Raw genomic sequence first — 21,476 nt, 5'->3', positions numbered from 1 at the left:
GCGAACTTTTTTTCTGTTAGAAACGAGACTTCAAGGTCACCGTAAAAATCGACATTTTCCCCATCATTCTCAAATGTATTCTCTATCTTGGTCGTGCACTATTAATACTCTTGAGTTTGGTGTCCCTCTTTCTGGCGGTGTGAGGCCAGTCGCTTGGCCGACGAGTAACTTTTCTTGCATCCTGTGAAGCCGCACACAAGTCGACAAGAGCTTTCGACCGCGTGCCCCCTCATGTGCGCGTTGAACTTGTGCAAACCCGTGAACGACGCTCGACAGGATGCTTCAGTGCAAGTGAATCGCTTGTGCTGCGTCTGGTGGGTTTCTAAATCGACTGCCGATTTTAGAACCTGGTCACAACTGCAATACGCGCAGAGCTGCGGGATGAATGCGGTCGCTCTGGCAGAACCGGACGCGCTGCTGTCGTTGCCATCTTCCTGGTCATTGGACTGTCCGGCTTTTAGGACTCGACGTTGCACGCGTCGCAGTCTTTTCACCGCTTTTAACCGCTCCTGATACAGTTGGCGCCAGTTGTGCGCGTACTTCTCGCCATGATGACACGCCACCGACGCAGGAGGTAGAGCATTCGTCTTGAAGATGGGAAAACCAACTCGCATGTAAAGTGGTCGCCACAGGGAAGCGCGGTGGCTGATATCTGCAAATGTGCGGCACACGAGAGCCATCCGACAAAGCCGCTTGGCGCTCATAAAGGAGCACACGCGCTCCATGACGTCTGGCAGCAACAGAACATCGATAGAGCGCTCGAGCTTGTCAGGATCTCCAGAATTTCTCGTCACTTCATCAGTCCGTCGACGCTTCCGTGCTGCTGGCAGAATCAATCCATGCTCGTGGGTTGGCTGGTCGAGTGGAATGGACGGTCTCAAATGCGGCTCCAACAACGTTTTCATCTGCGTGAACGCCGAGAATGATTCCGGTTTGGAGGCAAAGCGCGCTTCTATAGCGTGCCACGCCTCAACTCGGTCTCTGAATTCCTTCTCGGAATCGTTGTCATTTTCTTCAGCTTCGGACGAGAAGGCCTGCACTTCTTCGTCCGAGAGAAACACCCAGTGCCCCAATACTTTTGCGGTCCAGTGCAAGGGGGCAGCAACATAAAAGTCCTCGAACGCAACGTCACTGCATAACCGCATTTGTAATTGCGCCAGACGTTCCTTGACCTCTGCAGCGTCGGAGCTGACCTCTTGACGCAAAGTATCGACACTCTGACAACGATGCAACGCCACATACACGATACAAAACACCAGTTCCAGTTGCTGTGCTCGTCGTGGCTCAAGATCGCCTTCATTCTGCGGGACGGCCTTGTAGGCGGCCACGAGGAACTCCAACATTTCTATCACTGATGTCAGCGATACCAAGTCTACGTGCGCACAGAATCCCACAAGGAAATTCAGCAGAGGTCCTCTGACTGCTCCACTCGTGGTTACGGTATCACTGGCACGCTCGATGAGTGTCGATACGATATCCGCCGCCAGGTCCTTAACAAAGATGCACCCTACTGCCGCAAACACAGCAACTCGTTGTGGTATCTCAACACCCTTCGCCTCATCCGCTGGAATACTTAGAGAGCTCTGCAGTGCATCAAATAGCGCCGGCTTGAGCACCGCGTTCGCTCGCCAGCTCTTGAACGAGAATCCTTGCAGTCCAGTGGAAAACTTCTCCATGAGTTGGTCATCCAGATGCAGTCCAACCGTTTTCTTTTCATTCTTCACAGCCACAGACGTTGCGAGCACTTTATCGCTTGCGAGTCTCAATAAACCAACCATCACTTCCGTCACGGCGCTCTGGCTCTCCTTGTCGCCTCTGTTTAACTCCTCCACCAATCTCCAGATGCCTGTAATTTGAGCAAAACTACAATTAACCCGCTGCTGCTGCTGCTTCTTCTTCTTCGTCTCCATTTGTCGATACTCAAGTAGCACTCGCAGGAACACGCCCGGGAATCGAAGTCCCATCAGCGCTGCGAACGGCAGCAAGGTCGACCACACTGGGAAGCACGTCATAGCATGGAATCTGGGCTTGGGCTGCGTCGCACGCCACTTACAGGCGTCTGGGGCCTTTCCCAGTCGCTGTGCGCACGGTGACAGCAGTGCGTCTAGTAGAACGTGCATGGTGAGCTCGGCGGCCGACCAGTTGGTTGTATTGTCTTCCACGAGTTCGTCATTGCTGTCCTGTCTCGCCAACCGCACCAGTTGCTGACATACCAGCGCTGAGACGCCACTCTCACGCGCGCTGCGACTCAGCCACTGTGCATCTGGGTGTCGGAAGGCACGACGTACCAGCGAGGAGGGCGGAGTGCCAGTAGCGTTAGAGTTGTGGCTGCTGAGGGAGTCCACGAAGTCGCAGAGCTCGGGCAACTGTCGGCGGATTTCGGACTGCGGGCACTGCAGGAGCTCCGAGACTGCGATCTGGCGCGTGTACACATGCCGAGCCGAGATGCCGACGGAGTTGTTGAGTCGCTGCAGCAAAGCGAGCAGCTCCCGTTTGGGACGCATGGCTGGCGTAGTAAAAGCTTTTAACAGAAAGCTTAAGTTGGATTGCCAAAATTCAGACGTTTTCAACATTTTGGAATTTGACAGTAAAATAAAGTACATGTACAAAGGAACAAAGGAATTATAAAACTCCCCATGAATCATGGTATCCTGAAACGAGACATCGAAATGGCTTACCATCATGTATCATATGCCGCTTATGCTCTTTTATCGACCCCATAATCTTTGTCCAAATCTACGATTCGAGAACTTACGCGCACACTAGCCATTATGCAACGAAGTTTCGTCCTGCTACTATTAATAGCAGTTGCAGTTCTGCTCCTTTCAGCTTGCAATGCAAGCAGGAGATACTTTCATTCGAGAAGGAACGATGAAGAGCGGGCGTTTATCTTGACAAATAAGCTGAAGTCACTCCTCGGTTTAGGAGAGCGCCCACCGAAATATCGCTTGTATTTCGCCGAGAAGGATTTGGAAAGGGTTGAGAATTCAGAGGCGAGTTGTACTCAAAGTGGGTTGAGCAGAAATTTGACGCAGGAACCATCAGGGCCAAACTCAAGATAAATTATCCACACTACCCGCGCTTCGAGAAGATCCTGTTGATCTACATTAACCGATACGAGCCCTGGGCATCTGACCGAGCTGCCCTGATCGCACTACACGAGTCCACTTTTTGGAACCGGGTGACTGGAAATGATGATGCAAGGGAGACAAAACGGTATAGCCCTTTTGAGAGGTAAGCTCACTAAGAAACAGCAATGGCTGTTTCTTCTATCTTTGCCAAAAATAGAGACTGCAATCGTACTCCAAAGCAGCATTTTATCATCCGTTTCTTCAACGTCGTCAACGCAGTGCCTCGCAACTTGTGGGTGGTTTCTGGTGACTACATGCGCCAAACGCGTGTCTCGTCGAATCTGCGGCAAGGACGTCCGTACGTCAGTTGAACGCCTCTAAAGTCTGATCTAAAAGGTGAGTGTCTGGTGGCGCAGGTTCCTAACGGATACCAAGCAGAGGCGGCCAGCACCTTGGAAAGCAGCTCCAACCACTGTCGTTTCTCTCCATTCATCGCTGCCGTCTAATTGCAACGTATCTTGGGCAGCACCAGCTCAGCACTCAACGTTCAACGCTGCTACCGAAACCGCTGCTTCTGTCTCCATTGATCAGCTTCGGTAACTCTTGAAAACGGATTGCCGAGACCGACAACCCTCTTCATGTTGTCAGTCTGCAATTTGCCCCGAGCCACATTAGTCTCTGGCTCAGACGCCACCACCGTCCGACTTTGAAGAGTACCAACAATGCGAATTTATTCTCTCCTGACGCTTCTAGCATCTTTGCAGGCGGCATTAGCCCAGCATCAAGCTACTCCTAGCCAAGCTGAGTGTTACGAGATGCCCGTGGTGATCGTCTCGGCGCTGGACCGGAGCTTTCCGGATTCTACCTGCAACCAACTGCGTTATCCCGCAGATGACTGTCTCAAAGAGGCTGTACAGACCCGTGTTGAAGTGATTGACAATACCGACGGGAAGCTCAACTGTATCAACGGAGAGCGGACCGCCGTGTTCGAGCACTCCAAGGCCAACTACCGCGGCCAGTCGAGTCTCTTCTTCGCCAAGCACCAGTTCAACCTCAAATTCCCAGAGGACACATCGTTTCTGGGTATGGTGGAGAACAAGGCCTTCGTGATGAACGGACCTTTCCTCGACTGTACTCTACTGCGGAACCACTTGGCCCATTGGTTGTATCGCTCCACTGGTCGCTACTCAGTCAAAACTCGACACGCAGTCGTCTACATGCGCACCAATCCCACTCAGGAGAAGCCAGAGTACGCTGGCATCTTTTTGCTGTTGGAGAAACCAACGTATGACAAGAACCACGTCAACCTGGCGTCGATTAACGCTACCTGTGCAGCTCGAAACCCAAAGGTCTTGAACGGTGGATGGGCGTGGTCGAACGATCCCCCCAGTTACGGTTCTTACTCGCCCAATATGGTCATCGACCAGTATCAGAACGAGTTCGGCATGGGTGAACGCCCCGTGCTGGCGTATCCGAGTGGATCGTCACTCTCGCAGCAGATGCGCGACTATTTCGTCAGCACAGACACGGGATTCTTGCCGCAGATGTACCGGGTGCTTTGGAACAACATGACGGCTCCGCTGGAGCTCCCGAAGCACTTGGATCTCGGGTCTTTTGCCGACTATTTGCTGCACACAGAGATGTCGCTTAATGTGGACGCGTACCGGCGCAGCACCTTCTTCTTCAAGGACCGTGACCAGCCCATAAACGCCGGACCCGTATGGGACCTCAACTTGGCGTACGGAAATGGAGCTCGTCGGCACTTCAAAGACTGGATCTACCCGCAGTACACGTACTGGAAACGTCTCATGTGCCACTCGCAGCTCGCGTCGCTTGTCATCCAGCGCTGGAAGACGCTGCGAGGCACTAACATGCAGAAGGCTGACGATCCCGTCTTCGGGGCTTGGAGAGACGACGCCATTACCAAGTTCCTGGATGCCAGCGCTGCTCCCGTTTACCGTCAGCTATCAAAGTGCCGCGGTGGAGACTGGCGCAGGGACGTCGTGCAGTGCGCTGTTGTCGACTTGGAGACTTGTAACGGGACGTACGCTGAGCGTGTGAACGAGATGCGCGACGCGGTGCTGAACCGTGCTCGTTGGATGGACGAGCGGATCGAGCAGCTCTATAAGCCTCTAGATGCATTGACGTGCTCGGGTGTGGGAAACCTCCCAAAGTTCAATTGCGCGGTAGACGGCAACGACGACGGTTGCCTCAAGAACGCTGAGGAGTATTATAATGCCGTCACATTCCCACCCATTCGGAAGCCTTACACGGGCCCATCATGCGATGAGATTGTCACTCTCGACGCCGATGCTCCCAACGGTGAAGAGATGGTAGCGCAGATGACGCTGTACCAGAAGCCGTCGGTCGACTACTGCTGGCAGTCAGCAGGCAGTTACGTGTATCCACAGCAGAAGGTTGTCAAGGACAAGAAGCTCACCCCATTCTGTAGCGGCTACGGCTCGTGTGCTCAAGGACCGGGTGCGACGTGCAATTGTACTGTGGCTCTTGAGGTTGAGCACCCCTCATGCCGACGTATTGATGCGGAGAATGAGCAGTACAGGCGCCATCAGCAACGTATTGCTGATTATGGTACTGCAGTGAAGACGCTGACTACGAGCACGACAGTGGCGGATACTCAAACCGAGTCGAGTGAGAATGGGGTGGGATTGAAAAATCATTCGCCTGTGTCGCATGCGATGGCCGCTGTTTCAGCCGGCGTTGCTGGCGTAGTGTTGTTGGTTCTGGGCACGTGGCTTGTCAAGGAGCACAGTCGTCGTCGTTGTCGCCGTCAGCGCTTGAACGAGTTTATCCCAGTCCGTTATGGAAGCGTGGAGCAAGCTCGCATGTTCGAATCGCAGTCGGCTGTTTAAGAACAGTGTTGAAATAAATAACAAAAGAAAAGCAGACTCTTTAATTGTTATGTGAATGGTAGAGATACTCAGCAGCGCTTGAACAGATGATTATTTACTTGAAGCGGTACCAATCCTCTCAAAACCTACAGAAAGATGAACACGTTAGCTGCCAATCCCTTGGAGCAGTGACGCTTGGCGCACTTTGTCATTAATGCAAGCGCCACCACCGCAGAAAAAAACAAAGTGCTTCAGTTCCACGCATTCGAGTAATAATCGTAAAGTTAACTGGTGGCGCACTCTTGGATCGCCTGGTGGTCACCGCCCGCCTGGAAGACGAGACGAACCATGTTGTGCATCGCACCCTCGAATGAAATGGCGATATCATCCATTTGGCTTTGGTTTTTCAATACGATTTCCTCAAGTTCAGCGTCCGTCGGCGTGTTCTCCTCGCCACTCGTGGGACTCCATAGCCGAATCACATTCTCGATCCCACTCGTTGCCAAACAAGCATCAAATGGATGAGGTTGCACACAATTCACAATATCTGCGTCCGCTTCAATAGCGTTCACCAGTTCTCCAGTAGCTTTATCCCAGACCAACGCACGCCCATCATCGCTTCCAGCTATGATGTAGGCGTCGTTCTTACCGAAGAAGGCGGCCTCTTTAATGTCCGTTTGCACATTGCAATAGCCAATGTAGCGTCGGAGGACGTCACAGTTCACCGGTGTGCTGTTCACTAAATCGCCCTCCCAGAAGCCGTCATCGTCGTCAGGTAACTCCTCTCCAGCGTTGTTGTCCTGGTTGCTATGAGGAACTTCCTCCTCGCTGTCACTCGAATCATCCTCATCCGAGGATCGATACAAACGCAAGGAACGATCTACTGTACGATCACCTCGGTCGGTCGACGCTGTCTCGTTCAGGAACGAGGTCACGTCTATTTCGTGATCAGGGTACTTCTCCTTGTATCGTCGAGCCTGCCACTTGGCTTGTCGTTGCCGTTTCCCTGCACCCAGCGCCTTAATATACGTCAACTCAACCTCGCGATCATTTGGATCGAGCTCCAGCGCCTTCTTGCACTGCACCGCGGCCAGATAGCTATCTGCGTTCCACGATCGTCCCAGATAGGCCTTGGCACAGTCGTGATGCAGTTCTTTGCGTTGCGTCATAGTCAGTTCTGCTACTCCACGAGCACCACACGCCAGAGTCAGCGACTTGAGTGCTCGCGTGTACTCACTCCTGCCAAGTGCATCTTGGCCTTGTTCATGCAAGATCCCCACTCCCTCCATATGCAAGTCCAACGGCAGACTCGGTTCATCCATGTGCGCACCATTGAGCCACGCTAGCGGTTGGATCTGAGGCTCGGTCTTGTTGTCCCTATTGAACACCACCGTCTCGTTCGACCCCACTCTGAACAGGTAAATGTGGTCATTGTGGTAATTCGCGAGGATCTCAGACCCGTCACTGCTGAATCGGATGCTCGTTCCGTGACTTTTATCGTGGAATCTCTGCGCTTTACTATCACAATACGCATCCAAGTGCAGATGGGGAGGAGCGAAAACCTCCACGGGGCTCGTCGCTCCTGCGCTTCTGGCCGACGAGATGTGCTGCTGCACTCTCAGCATGCGTCGGTCGTACATTCTCGTGTAGAAATCCCCACAAGCAAAGACAATTTTCGTCGGGTCCAACGGGTGCGCCGTCATGCCCATTCCTCTCAACACTCGGCCGTTCCTGTCCCTGCCTAAATTGATAAGAACGCCAGACGTGTCGGGGGACTCACATCGCCCACTGGTTCGGGGTAGAGCGCGTAGATCGAATTGATACACCAGTCCGTCCTCAGCTACGGTCCAGAATACTTTGGGCACTGCCCACGAGCTGCCAATATCTTTGACTCGATCTCGATGAACACGGAAAAGTTTGGACGAGTCTTTACGGAATGGGGCGTAGTGGATGCGGACGTCGTTGTCCATAGCTCCAGAGGCTAGAACGTGATCGTCTGTGCCTGGGACGAAGCATACAGCGAAGATATTGAGCGTGTGGCCGGACTCGATCACCTGCTGCTTCTTGTGTTGGTCGTAGCTCCATATGATCACGTTATGATCGTCCGATCCGGACGCCAGCAGCTTTCCAGTTTCGTTCCACTGAAGCGTGTTGACGCAACCCCCGTGACCGTCGAGTACGGCCTCGCACTGGAGCCGACGAACTAAGCTGCCATGGCCCTGACAGGCGGCGTCGATGACACGAGCGTTTCCACGCACCTCACGCTCTTGTATGAGACGGGAAAGACCCACGGGGTAGTGACTATACTTCCAGTAGCGCTCAGAGCGCGCACGCGGGGGCGGCGTAGATCGAGCGACCTCCATGGCGACGGTGCTGGCTTCTGTGGAATGAATTGCCGGCTTCAAGATGGAATTTTGGCAAATTAGCACCAGAAGTACCTCAGTTTAATGACCTTTTCTAAAAAAGGGTACTTTTGTGTCGGACCAAAATTTATTTGCTTCACTGCCCGATCCTCAAATTTGTCCCATTCCAAGATGCCTCGATTGCCGCGGGGAGCTCGCTGGCATGCCGTGCGTTCGTCGTGGCAATGGCAACTACCGCTAGTCGCCAAGCTGCTACTCGTCATCTCAGTGGTTGGCTATTTCTTCTGGAATGTGAGAACCATCGCAACACTCGCACAGTCGGGGACACCAACGCTGCGTTTCGAGGGTCGGGGTGTCGCGCAGGGGCTACGCGATGCCTTGACTGATATCCTGGCGGCCAGGGACAGCGAAGAGGCCTGGTGGCTGCGCCCACAAGCTTATCGCAAAGAGGTAGGTCTATCATCGCGATATGAGCACGGCATGGCCTGTAAATGACGCTGGCGCTGCTTTGTGTCACAGAGCGGCTGCGATTTCTCGGCGGCGGTGGCGCTGTTTAAACCAGAAGAATTGGAGCTTAATTGCGCCAATATGGACCAATTAGACACAGGAGAGTTCGTCGGCAAAGGCTTCTGGAGAGAAGTGTTCAAGACCAAGTGGAACGGTGAAAATGAGGTTTTCTCTGATCACACGTGAGATAATTTCAAACTGACTCAGCATTTTTATTTCTTATTGTTTTTACTTGTTGCTGCAGGTCGTGAGGTAGCAGTGAAACGCGTCAAGGAAGATCTTCTGAGTCGCCCTGACATTATCCCTCGCCACGTAGAGGAGTGTGCGTCCATTTTCTCAATACGCAACGAGCCGAATATCGTGGGACTTGTGGGCTGGTGCAAGACGACTGTGGTGGTCGATTACATACCGCACCAGCTCGACACGCTGTTGTTCGAGTCCGAGGAGTCAGTCTCCGTTAATCGTGCACTGAAGCTTGCGCGGGACGCGGCTCGAGGCGTCGCCCAATTGCACAACGCCCCTGGAGGGCCCTTCGCGCATGCAGATCTACAGGCCCGACAGTTTCTGATCGATAACAACGGTACTTTGAGGCTGAACGACTTTAACCGTGTCAAGTACACGGGGCCACGTTTGGTGAACGGTGCGCCAACAAACGAAAAGTGCACGTTTGAGACCTCGGTGGCCAAGGGCAAGTGGCGATCCCCCGAGGAATATCAGCATGGACAGCTAGATGAGAAACTGGATATCTACAGTTTATCGCTGGTGATGTGGGCGCTGCGAGCGCGTGTGAAGCCATTTCGGATGTTGGAGAGGGAAGAGGTTTACGAAAAGGTACCGACTGGTGTTCGGCCGCCACTGGAGGCAATGAGCGACTACCCTCAGCAAATGCAGGACCTGATTAGGAGAGGTTGGGACACTGATCCGAAGAAGCGACCGACCGCCGCTGAAATGGCGAACGAGATCGATCGAATCATTCAGATTTATGAAAGCAGCTGACAAGTTTAAGTGCAAGTACTAGTCGATAGAACACACAAAAAGTATCAGTGATGTTGATATTAATACATGAGTTATCCGTCGAAATAGAAGGAAGCTGGCTACACTTGCTTGATGCCGAGGGGATTCTCGTCAAATTTGCTGAGCCACCACTGGAACGTGTGGTTCTTCACTCGACAGTAGCTGGCCACAGCTGAAGGACCAACCCGAGCGCGACACAGCGGACAGTGGAACTGGAAGAGCAGCCACTCGAAGATACATTCGCGATGGAACGCGTGCTGGCACGAGAGTACGATTGAGGAATTGGGGCGAAGACTGCGGTCGTCACAAGCGACTTCGTCCAGGCAAATCGTACACTGGGTCGCTTCTATTGTGCCCACGGTTGATGCGTTGGAAGGGGAGCTGTCTCGGCTGCATGTCGAGAGAGCGGCACCTTGGTAGTTGTCGACAAACACTTGGAGCAGAGACCGCTTGTCCGCTTCGTTTTGGACACCAAGAAACTCGAAAAGCTCAGGTGGAAGGTTCCGGCGAGTGTGGGCGCATTTCATAGCACTGCCAGGTAGTAGAACGCAGCGTAGCAAATACTGCATTACGATCTCAAACTTGTTCTTGCGATCTGCGATGGCTCGTGGGGACTTAGACAGAATCGCAAGGCGCTTTTGAGGAAAGCAGGCCCAGAGAAACTCTCGAATAGCCGCGCATGATCCACAACACTTGCTACTCTGGCACGTACACTGCTCCTGGATCTTCTTGATGAAAGTCGCGAATTCAGAGTAACGGTATGACACACCCCAAGAGTTGCTGGTCGTCACACTGGATACGGTGCAGGTGTAGACAACGAAACTCGTTTCAGCTGTTGTTGATTCCACACGAAACTGTAGTGGGAGTTGCTGGGGTACAGCTCGACGAAGCATCTTGATGGCCGCAAAGCTGAGAGGTGGGGCTTGACCCAAGGGAAACTGGGCGAGTGGGGCGTAATTCATCGAGCACAATGGCAACCCACTAGGAAGTTGGTAAGTTTGCGAGTGACGGAATAAACCAATAGCCCCAGCGATGCAGATAAATGGACTGTCACAAAAACCTTGGGTGGTCGTGGGAACCCAGCATTTCAGCACCACTTTTATTCGAGCCTATGAAACACAGGGATCAATTAACGAATCGCGGGGACATGTATGTGTGACTGGTAGTCGTCACATAGAGCCAAAAGGCGCGAGGGAATCCGTAAAGCACTTGACGGACTTACTGGGTTACCGTGTTGTTCGGTAAACGAGCAAATTTCAACATGTCTTGAATTAGAGAACTTTAGGCCGTGTTCGAGTTGAAAAACGTGATTTCGCTATAATAGCTATTTCTTTCTCAAAAAAAAAAGATAGACTGCACTGAGTGAGAGCGTACCTTAAAGAAGTTATACGGTAGGTAATCGGTAAATTACGCTGATATATTACCAACCATTCCGACTCTATAGAGTCAGCTGAAAGATGACCCAATCGGATTTGCTGGATCCACAACGACTGCCTTGGTACGGCGTCCACGATGACAGTGCATCCCTAGCAGCGCTCCTATTTAAAGCCCGAGCCAAAAATACAGAAAAGGGGCGCGTTCGCACTTATTGGTACCGCGTCCACAGGACAGTGCAGTCTTGAAATGAGCCTGCTACAGTCGTACCTCCAATTCGGCACCGGTATCAGTCGATACCCTGCCAGATTTTATGATTACGCGAATCGGATGCGCGATTACCTTTGCCCATCACCACCCTAGCAATTAACCTCAACGGTTTTCCCCCCCTCGCCGAGGGATGACACGCCGCATCGATCTGATTTTAAATTTTGGATCGGAGGTATTCTTACATTTGATTTTTACCGCCAAAGGCAATGGGACATCGCCCTTCCTCCTACATGTCCCACAAAAGCAGTCTTTGTGCGAGAAGCACAAGTCAGATCCTGCATGCTCTGGTCGCGATAGGCGTCCGGCAAGGCGGCAACTTCCGCGGACCGCTTAAGAATACTCTGGACGGTAGTGCGCTTTACTACTTGGGGGGTCTTCAAGCGCTCCGTTGCCCAACGAGCAAGTTCGGAGTGGGAAGCGCTGTTGCGCGCCCGCGATTCGCGCGTTTGACACCAAGATTTTGCAGAAGATTGGCGTAAATGTTGTACTGAATTAACAAATAAAATATCAGTGCACTGGATTTGCGTTTGTTTTTTGCTTTACGTTGTGCACATATGCTCTGGCACTGTTGATATGGTCCGCCCTGCCGAATTGGAGGTGCACGACTGTACTGCCACCGAGCGGCTAGAGAAAGGGCACGGGCACCATTAGCCTGTCTCTTCCACACTAGTCGGGCTAAATAGAAAGTACATTTTGGGAATCAGGTGTTTATCTGTCAATCTTCACCATACATGTAAAGTCTTATTGCATATTTTTACTAACGTTTCGAAGTACCTTGTAGGTACTCGAAAAATAGACGCTTGTGAGCTAGCGAGTGTCAAGAGCACCAAACTAATGGTTGAGCCTCTCATTTGGATTTTTGCGCGACTAGGCCTCAAGTCGACTTCGGACTGGTATTTGTCGTAAGTATATTTGTGCTGTTTATTACTCCTTCTGATGTTTTGTAAATAAGCAGGTGGATATCTGTGACGGGGTCACACAGCACCTTGCACAGAGGAAGTGCTTAAGGGTACTAACTACCCGAGTGAACGTTAGTCCACGTGTTCCCGGCCTCAAAGGGAACGGTTTGCTACTTAGAAGAGTAGATTTAAGACTGATGTATTTATAAGCATGGTTAGCTTGGATTCCATACAAACTAGAGGTTACCTATAGTGGAGCTAAGTAGTCATGCTCTGACTGGCTCCGAGAGCACCTGGTACCGTGTACCAGGTGTCCACAAGATTGACGGGTCACTCTTTATGTAACCTGGGGCACACTGGATTGTTATAATATCAATGAGCGGGAGCAACCTGAAGGCTCACGTGCCGTTTGCTAGCGTGTTTGAGGCTTCATCGATGGACAAGGAATGACACGAAAATTGGGACGCGTTTAACAAATACATGAATGAGTATCAGGCGAGGACGCACCAGCTCTTTCGACTCCGCAGCTCGACGTCGGTAATTCGCCGTAGCGCAGATTTTTGAGCGCGACGTTCCGCAGATGACGCAGGATCGGCAGACACAGGCGATTCTTCTCTATCGCTAATTCCCGATTTCAAGACATTTTGGATCAAACTCATTTGCACACATGGGTGGAGGAGGAAAAGCCACAGTACGGGTCAGCGGAAGATCTGCTTTGCAAAGTCGACGGAGTGCAAGGCCGATATCAAGGCTGCTGTGACCTGGAACAAAGAAGAAAAGAGATTTATGGCTCGTGTGACTGGCTACAGCACAAGCCACTGTGGTGTTGGAATTCCCACGTGAACTCTAGCTGCAAATGTAGCTAGGACGTTGCCACAACAATACGTCTACTAGGATAGTAAACGATCGTTCGGGCGGACCTGAAGACCCCAGTTCTGCCCTTGCACCGGGACAAACTGGACCTTGTAAACTACTTATATAGGCCAACCAGTAAAAATAAGAACACGCTACTAGCACGAGCAAAGCTAGCAGGTGTTTTGAATCCTCGTGGTCCCAACAGCGGAAGGGTACCAGGCCTTTTACGAGATCACCGAGTGTTCAACACTCGGTTGGAAGAATAAAAGGGAGGCAATCCAAGCACTCCCAGTCGTGCAAATAGGCAACAATAAGCCGTCACGTAAAAACCTCCGATAGTAATCGGCCAATACACAAAGTCTCTTGGCCTTGCCGGATGAACCCTCGCTACAGAGCTTCGAGTTCACCGACAGGCATAACACACTCAAACAAGCTTGACCTGACGCTTACCTTGAAGCCGAACGTCGCTCTGTGTGCTTGAGTGGAAATTCTGCTCTGTATTTAAGCTTACCCTTTCGGGTCTATTCCTAATAAGAAGTCCTAATCAAGTATACAAATATCAAGTGAACAATGATCCGTTATGGATCTTCTTGCATGCCAAGCGTCGTCTGCACCGTCGCATGAGTATCTTTAACGGCCCGCGCCCTGTCCCAGACGGTGAATGTGTCTTCCAAGGGTCGTTGAGTCTTCCGTGAACTCATCCCAACCGCCACCGAGGGCTCGTACCGTAGATGGTCCGCTGAATGCGAATCCGGCCAGTCCATTATTAATAATAAGGACAGCCTGGATTCAGTAACATATGGACTGTATCCAATATCCAATATTTGTTTCAGCGTTTCAACCCTCGCCGATGTCGCGAACGTGAACAGCTGGAGGTACGTCCGCTCATCTTTCCCTTGAATCATCGGCGCCTTGCTCATCACCCTGCATTACCCGTCTTGTTTCTTAGGAGGGCAAGACCGAGGGTTCGAACGCCCCTCAGTCTGCTACATTTCCCCCGACAGCAGCGTCATCTGCCGGTCCTCCGGCGCTTCCTGCCCCGGACTCTTCACCCCCTACGGTAGCTCCTGCAGCACTCCCTGTCGCCGCTGAATCCGCGGAGATGGCTCCTGCTGCTCCTCCTGCGCCTGCTGGTGGTCCACCACCACTCACCGAGGATTCGCTGCGCGCCATGCTGGCTGAAAGAACGGAGGCATCGGTCGATCACATGATGACCTCGATAATTCCGTACTTGACTGCAATGGCTCGTCACCAAGTGCAGCTCAGCGTTGCGCCTCCTCTCCACGGCGATGTCCACGCTCAACGTCGCCTCGAGACTGCTGTTGGTTTCGATGATGTCCTCGCTGCGGTACAACCTCTTCCTGACGCGCTGTCGGCATTACCCGAACGAGTTGCCAACTTGGAGCGTCAGTTGCGGTTTGCTCAGTCCGAGGCTGCTGCCGCCGTACGTTCGGTGGTGCCCAAAATCATGGCTCGTGAGAACGCGGAGGCGTTCCCCAAGGCTGCCAACGCTGAGATCGAAGCCCTTCACCAGAACGTCAAGATTCTCCGCGAGTCGAACGCCAAGAACGACGCCATGCTCGCCAGTGTTCAAGCCACCATGGAGCGACACGCAGAAGACTTGAATCGTCTGCACTGCGAGGTCCAAGCTCGGGACGTTTTCATCGCCACGTTGAACAAGAAGCTGGCTCGTGAACGCGAGGTGTACAAGTCTTCAATTGGAGCGAATACCGAGCAGACTCGGAAGCTTCATCTCCTTCTGGTCAAGCTTGCCCAGGGCAAGTATGTTGACAACGAAACCCTCAAGGTCCTCGAGAACCAGCAAGACCGTAACACTCGCCTCCTCCAAGTGAATCGCACCCTCCGTGCACACGTGAGTCTGGCCGGGATGGATCCCGAGGTACTGCGTCTGGCTGTTGATAGTACGTTCCCAATGTTGCTCTTTCCACCGTGTGTTCAGCAACTAACGTTCATCCACAATCCTTCGTGATAGGTCTGACAGCGGGTGAGCTGGACCTGGACGCCCTGGAATTAGATCAAGAGACGTTGGTCGCTTTGCAGCGCATACAGTCTGCTGCCGCGGCTTCGGACGATCCTCAAGCTCTCCCTGCAGCTTTGGCCAAGGCTGGCTCATGGGAAGTCCCACAAGCGCCTTCGACCAGGTGGCGAGGATTTAGACGACAAACCGGACGACTCTGACGAAGACAAGGCCCCCATCCCGACGGACAAGGCCAGTACTTCGATGGCAGCTGCTGGTCTCGGTGATGCGCCACCTGCCGACACTTCAACTCCCAAGTCGGCTCGTAGGTCGCTATTCGGTCCGAAGGCATGGAAGCAAGCGGCCCAGAAGAAGCGCAAGAAGACTCGTCCTCGCTCTCCCGCCAAGTCGCCCCGACGTCATATGAAGACTCGGTCCAAGTCTGTACCATCTTCTCCAAGCTCATGGTCGCCATCTCCTACACCAGCGTCTTCTTCCACTCCCGCCGTGGTCGACCTCAGCGGCGACAGGGCGACAGAGTGACGTGGACATGGTGGCTGCTGGTCCAAGCAGTGTCCCATCGGTTCAAAAAACTGCCACCGAGTCTTCGGGTAAAGACGTGGACCCTGGGGATCACGACGATGTTCCCGGTCTTCCTGATGCGCCTTCGCCCCCGCCTCAGGGTCCTCCCTATGTGGCCAAGCCCCCAGCTTCAACGATCTCTCCTTCTCCAGCAGACATACGTGCCGCTGAAGAAGCTCTGCGTGAGGCCGAGGAAATGCGACTCATGCTCGGCTCAAGTGACGAAGGTGAAGAATCGGACCATACTGTTCCACAAGCCAAGTCTGCGTCGTCGTCTGTTGCGACGTCCAAGACAGTTGAAGTCTCGGGAGTGGTTCCAACAACAGGGCCTGCCCCTGTTGAAGCTGCTCCACCAGCTTCCGTGTCTCTAAAGCCGGCTCCGACTATTTCGACATCTGCCGTACCCAGCGTGTCTTCGCCCGACTTTTCGATGGAGATTGATGACGATGGAAATGCTGATGACGATCGTGGAGGTGACGTGGATGACAATAAACTTTCGGTGGATAATTCGCCTGATGCCCCCAGTGGTGGCGGCGATGTTCCGTCACCTACCGATCATTCGAGAACACTCCATGACGAAGATGTCGAAGATTTTGACGGCAACTGGAGCAATCTTGGCCCAGCTCGTCCTCCGATTCCACCTCGGCCAAATCCTTCGCCGATGGTTACTTCTCCAATCATAGTCGGCGGTCCGCCTCCTTCGCCACCGGCAATTCACTCAGCACCAGCATCTTCTCCTCCTGTTCCGGTGTCTCCTCGTCCGCCTATCTGGACTCTCGATGCTGGACCTGGGCGCATGATTACGGCCACCTACACTTCGGTGCCGCGTCGTGGTGGTGCACCGTCGGTTGAGCCGTTGCCTCACCGAGTGCTGCCTGGTGCTCGCCCTACGGTGCCGGCTTCGTCCACCTTGCCACCGTGGGCTCTTCCGTTCTTGGACATGGAGTTTACTAACGCAGATGCCAAGAAGTGTTTCGAGCGACTCTAAAGCATGACCCTCCCCGAACCAACTGGTGAGGTGACCGTTCGTACGACGTTGGAGGGTCTCCAAGCGTACTTCGACTATTCGCATCCTGATCATACGTACCAGCAACTTCGGAAGCTTTACCCTCTTCAAGCGTGTCTCTTCGACACCGTCGGTTTTGATCCAAGCGTCCCCATCTCAAAGTGTGCCCCGATTGAGACTCGTTTCAAGATGATCTGGGCGACCCTTCGGGGTGACGGCGGTAAGCAAGGTGACCTCGGGTTCGTGTTGTGGGAGCGTCTCCACTGGCTTCCGTTGGCTGGCATTGAGCGAGGTCTCGTTGAAGAAGCCAAAAAGGTTGGCCACGACAAGGAGTGCTTGAAGGAGCTGAGAGCTCTGTTGAAGAAGCTCTTCAGTGAGCGCGACCGTCGTGCCGATCGTCTTCGTAACAAGTACCGTGAGCAGTACATGGCGTAGAGTCGTGACTCGGTTTCCTCTGGTACCTCCGGCGCGCCGTTCATTCGTCCTGAGTTGCTTTTGGAGCCGTCGAAGCCATGGTACCCGATCGAGAGCTTGCCGTTCGCACCTCGGACTTCCGACTGGCTTTCCAAAGTTCCGGCTCTCGATGCTCGTCAACCCTGGCGTACTGGATGGATGAATGCGCCGCATCAGCACCCGTACAACACCACGTATTCCCGTGCCAGTGTGATCCGGAGCTTTTCAATCCTCGTGGTATGCGTTTCGTGGACGTGTATCGAAGCGTGGTGGTTGATCCGTCTCTGGATGTCGGTGAGTTTATTCCAACTTGGCGTTCGTTGTTTGACTCGCCACCGGGTACTCCACGTCCTCCTCTGGCTGCTGCTCCTGTTAAAGCTAGTGCCGAGGATTCGCAGGGTCCGGCTGCAGCTCCAGCTGCTGAGGCTCCGGTTCCTGATGAAGAGGAGAAGGAGAGTGGTGACTCGACTTCGTTGGCACTCTTGGCCACCGCAGCCAGGCAATTGGAATCGCTTTGAACCATCGCTGCATGTTCCACGACGTTCTCCAGCATCTCAGCTAACTGTTGAGGGGTCCCGCGAGGTTCCGTTTTCAGTGGTCGCTCCTCGGCCGGCATTCATGTTTTCTTATTCTTAATCCACTTCCACAGCGTAATCATGTTCATGTTGTTCTTCAAATTCATTTACAATTTGTTGTTGCAGTAACGTTTTTCGTCTGTTACCACAGGCTGCATCGCCCTGTGAACAGTTCACACGTGATCCAGTCACGCTAGTCTTCGTCCGCCACTTGCGCCATCTGCAGCCGATTCTCACTCTTCTTGGATCGCAAATAGTCGTACAACAGACCTCCACATGACAAGTTGGATGCTGGTTCCCAGCTGTCTTCAGGCAACAGTTCCTCATCGAAATCGAGTCTTGCTTCATTAGTCGCGTCTAGTACCAACCGAGTGTTCGGTCGACTGTTGAATTCGTTGACAGCCTTGAGTCTCGACACATGCACCACTGGGTAGAAACGATACCCACTTCGGTCTGGCAGTTCCAGCTCGTATGCAAACTCGTCCACCTTGCGCTTGATCCGAAAAATTCCATGCCACCGATGCCCTAATTTCTTCGTCAAGCCCGGTTTGACGCGTTCCATGTACAACCACGCCCGGCTTTCAATCTCAAAAAGAGATCTCGGTGGGGCTCTTGCAGGATCATCTGTCTCTTTCGAAGCTTCTGGAGGGCCCACTGAGTGTTCATTTCCACTTGGTTGAGGTACAACGGATTTTTCAGTCGACTCAGGGCATCATTATGCTTTTTAGCCCTTCGCTCCTTTTCTACAGCCTGATAATCTTTGGCCATAGTGAGAGCGACCTCATGTTGTCGATTGATCTCACGCCGCCACGCCAGTGCGTCAGACTGCTTGCCGAGTCCTCGTTTGAGTGATGACGACATTGCCCTCAACGTCGACTGAGCATCCCAACCGTGAGCGAGGTAGAACGGTGTTTCCTTCCTCGTAGTGTCCTGAGAAGTATTAATAGCAAATACCAGATTCTCCGCGATTTCGTCCCAATCTTGCTGTAGAGGGTCTTCCGCGTACACTCGTACGGAACCCATCACCGACTTCACCGAGCGTTCCTGCTGTCCATTAGCCTGTGGCTGATAGCTCAAAGTTGCTCGTGATCTTGACTGCATCATCGCTGCAAACGCTTGGAAAACCTCGCTCATGAAGCGTGGGTCGCGGTCGTGCCTTATTAATGATGGGGCTTCGAACCGTCGGTACACACATTCTTCGAACACTTGGGCAACACTCAGTGCAATCGTATCCGACATAGCCTTGGCAATAACGAATCCCGTGAACGAGCACTGAAATAGGAGCAACGCCGTGTTCCGCCTGCGAGATTTCGGCGGTGGGATCACAAAATCCATCGAGACGATCTGGAAAGGTCGTCCGGCGAGTACGTTGCAAGGCGAGTATCCACGAAGCTGCGGACGGCTTTTACTCGAGCTGCAATCTGGACATGACTTCACATGCTTCTCCACGTCAGCGTACAAGCCGATCCAATAATAATCGGACTTAACGCGATGAAACATTCTCACCACACCTTGATGTCCACCTTCCAGCGAGTCGTGACAGTTCTGTAGGACCTCTTGAATCATCGTTGTTGGTATTACAAGCCGCTGCTTGGTCTCCTCTTGCCAACCGTGGTCGTACCGACGATTTAATCCAAGATAGTGAAGCACGCCGTCTTCTGATAACACGAACCGGTCAGCATACTTCCAGGCATCTCGAGCTTCTTTGCAACTCAGCTCTTCTGCTTGGCCCTGAAGCACCTTCTTGATGTTAGACCACTTCTGCTCTTCGTCTTGTGCCACCGTTATAAAACGTCTGCGTCGTTCCCGCTGTATCACTACCGGGTCAACATCCTCCGCATCGGGCAATGCTGCTGGTACAGTCTTGTGAGGATGGTCTGGCAAATCTTCGCCGAATGAATCTTCGGTGGACGTCTCTCGTCGTTCTTCATGCTGTTCTTGAGCTTTTGAGACATCCTCCGAGTGTTCATCTGCAAACCTGACGCGTTTCTTGGCTTTCGTCTGTCGCCTAGTCATCACTGCCATATTACCATAATCGCACTCTGGTGAGCGTAATCAACCACGAAATTTTCGAACGTTTTCCACTTTGAAGACTCGCTGCCTGACAGTACATGTACTTGACGCTCTGCTCCACGTGACGTAACATCTATCGAGTCTTCATCCGGCTCGTAGATCATTTTCTGGATACGATTCAGCGACGCCAATTCCGACTTGCGAGTTCCAGACAAGATGACACGACTGACCTTTGATTTCAGCGCTTCAGTGGCTAACGAATCCGCGGCAGCGTTGTATTCTCGTACAACGTGAAGGTATTTAACTGATCGAAGCTTGGCCGCGAGTTCCTTGTGAGTATTCAGCAGCGCTAGCAGAGTTTCTTTCCTGCATCCGATCACCCCTAGTGATTGTTGAATCGCGAGCCTTGAGTCACCAATGATGACTAAATCCTTGGCGCCGTGCGCAATAACAGCCTTGACACCGTTAATCATCCCTGTGTACTCTGCCTCATTCACCGTGGTGGCCGAGAGGTAAGCGTTTGCAGCAATCACTATCTCCCACTCCGGAAGGCTCCACAGCACCCATGAACAACTCCCGTAGCCACCGTACTTCTCTGTCTTCGCTGATCCGCCAAAAGACATGACGAATCCGCTGTAATTACGGGGAAGCCTGGCGTATAGCAACGCGGGGTCCATTCGAATAGTCGGGGAACCCTTGTTTGGAGGTGCCACCAGCGCGAGCGAGTCTTCCAGGTCGACGAAGCTCGTGATTCTTGACTGCAGTAGCTGCGCGAAGGCAACATCTTTCTCCTTCACGCGCTGCACCTTCAAATGCCACTGCGAAAGCAGTACGAAGCATCTATCGAGTCTTCATCCGGCTCGTAGATCATTTCCTGGATACGATTCAGCGACGCCAATTCCGACTTGCGAGTTCCAGACAAGATGACACGACTGACCTTTGATTCCAGCGCTTCAGTGGCTAACGAATCCGCGGCAGCGTTGTATTCTCGTACAACGTGAAGATATTTAACTGATCGAAGCTTGGCCGCGAGTTCCTTGTGAGTATTCAGCAGCGCTAGCAGAGTTTCTTTCCTGCATCCGATCACCCCTAGTGATTGTTGAATCGCGAGCCTTGAGTCACCAATGATGACTAAATCCTCGGCACCGTGCGCAATAACAGCCTTGACACCGTTAATCATCTCTGTGTACTCTGCCTCATTCACCGTGGTGGCCGAGAGGTAAGCGTTTGCAGCAATCACTATCTCCCACTCCGGAAGGCTTCACAGCACCCATGAACAACTCCCGTATCCACCGTACTTCTCTGTCTTCGCTGATCCGCCAAAAGACATGACGAATCCGCTGTAATTACGGGGAAGCCTGGCGTATAGCAACGCGGGTCCATTCGAATAGTCGGGGAACCCTTGTTTGGAGGTGCCACCAGCGCGAGCGAGTCTTCCAGGTCGACGAAGCTCGTGATGCTTGACTGCAGTAGCTTCGCGAAGGCGACATCTTTCTCCTTCACGCGCTGCACCTTCAAATGCCACTGCGAAAGCAGTACGAAACATCTATCGAGTCTTCATCCGGCTCGTAGATCATTTCCTGGATACGATTCAGCGACGCCAATTCCGACTTGCGAGTTCCAGACAAGATGACACGACTGACCTTTGATTCCAGCGCTTCAGT

The 21,476-nt window shown here is 52.7% G+C and overlaps 5 protein-coding genes across 5 annotated transcripts; 2 read left to right on the top strand and 3 right to left on the bottom strand.

Moving 5' to 3' along the window:
* Positions 1 to 438: 438 nt before the first annotated feature.
* Positions 439 to 2,504, bottom strand: PITG_07854 (F-box protein, putative; the record flags this gene model as incomplete). Its single annotated transcript, XM_002904027.1, has 3 exons — positions 439 to 463; positions 517 to 1,880; positions 1,944 to 2,504. The coding sequence occupies 3 exons, from the start codon at positions 2,502 to 2,504 to the stop codon at positions 439 to 441; spliced, it is 1,950 nt and encodes a 649-aa protein (XP_002904073.1).
* Positions 2,505 to 3,886: 1,382 nt separating this feature from the next.
* PITG_07853 (uncharacterized protein) lies at positions 3,887 to 5,944 on the top strand (the record flags this gene model as incomplete). The annotated part of the gene is made up of 2 exons (XM_002904026.1): positions 3,887 to 5,365; positions 5,414 to 5,944. The coding sequence occupies 2 exons, from the start codon at positions 3,887 to 3,889 to the stop codon at positions 5,942 to 5,944; spliced, it is 2,010 nt and encodes a 669-aa protein (XP_002904072.1).
* Positions 5,945 to 5,998: 54 nt separating this feature from the next.
* PITG_07852 (uncharacterized protein) lies at positions 5,999 to 8,286 on the bottom strand (the record flags this gene model as incomplete). The annotated part of the gene is made up of 1 exon (XM_002904025.1): positions 5,999 to 8,286. The coding sequence occupies one exon, from the start codon at positions 8,284 to 8,286 to the stop codon at positions 6,208 to 6,210; it is 2,079 nt and encodes a 692-aa protein (XP_002904071.1).
* A 171-nt stretch (positions 8,287 to 8,457) lies between these two features.
* PITG_07851 (protein kinase) lies at positions 8,458 to 9,878 on the top strand (the record flags this gene model as incomplete). Its single annotated transcript, XM_002904024.1, has 3 exons — positions 8,458 to 8,736; positions 8,806 to 8,947; positions 9,038 to 9,878. The coding sequence occupies 3 exons, from the start codon at positions 8,458 to 8,460 to the stop codon at positions 9,787 to 9,789; spliced, it is 1,173 nt and encodes a 390-aa protein (XP_002904070.1).
* Positions 9,879 to 9,887: 9 nt separating this feature from the next.
* On the bottom strand, positions 9,888 to 10,769 carry PITG_07850 (uncharacterized protein; the record flags this gene model as incomplete). Its single annotated transcript, XM_002904023.1, has 1 exon — positions 9,888 to 10,769. One exon carries the CDS (start codon positions 10,767 to 10,769, stop codon positions 9,888 to 9,890), a length of 882 nt encoding a protein of 293 aa, XP_002904069.1.
* Positions 10,770 to 21,476: the final 10,707 nt, after the last annotated feature.

The sequence above is a fragment of the Phytophthora infestans genome, genomic scaffold (assembly GCF_000142945.1).
Source record: "Phytophthora infestans T30-4 supercont1.12 genomic scaffold, whole genome shotgun sequence".
Lineage (NCBI taxonomy): Eukaryota > Oomycota > Peronosporomycetes > Peronosporales > Peronosporaceae > Phytophthora > Phytophthora infestans.
The sequence above is the reverse complement of the archived record's forward strand: the minus strand, read 5'-3'. Positions and strand labels throughout refer to the sequence as shown.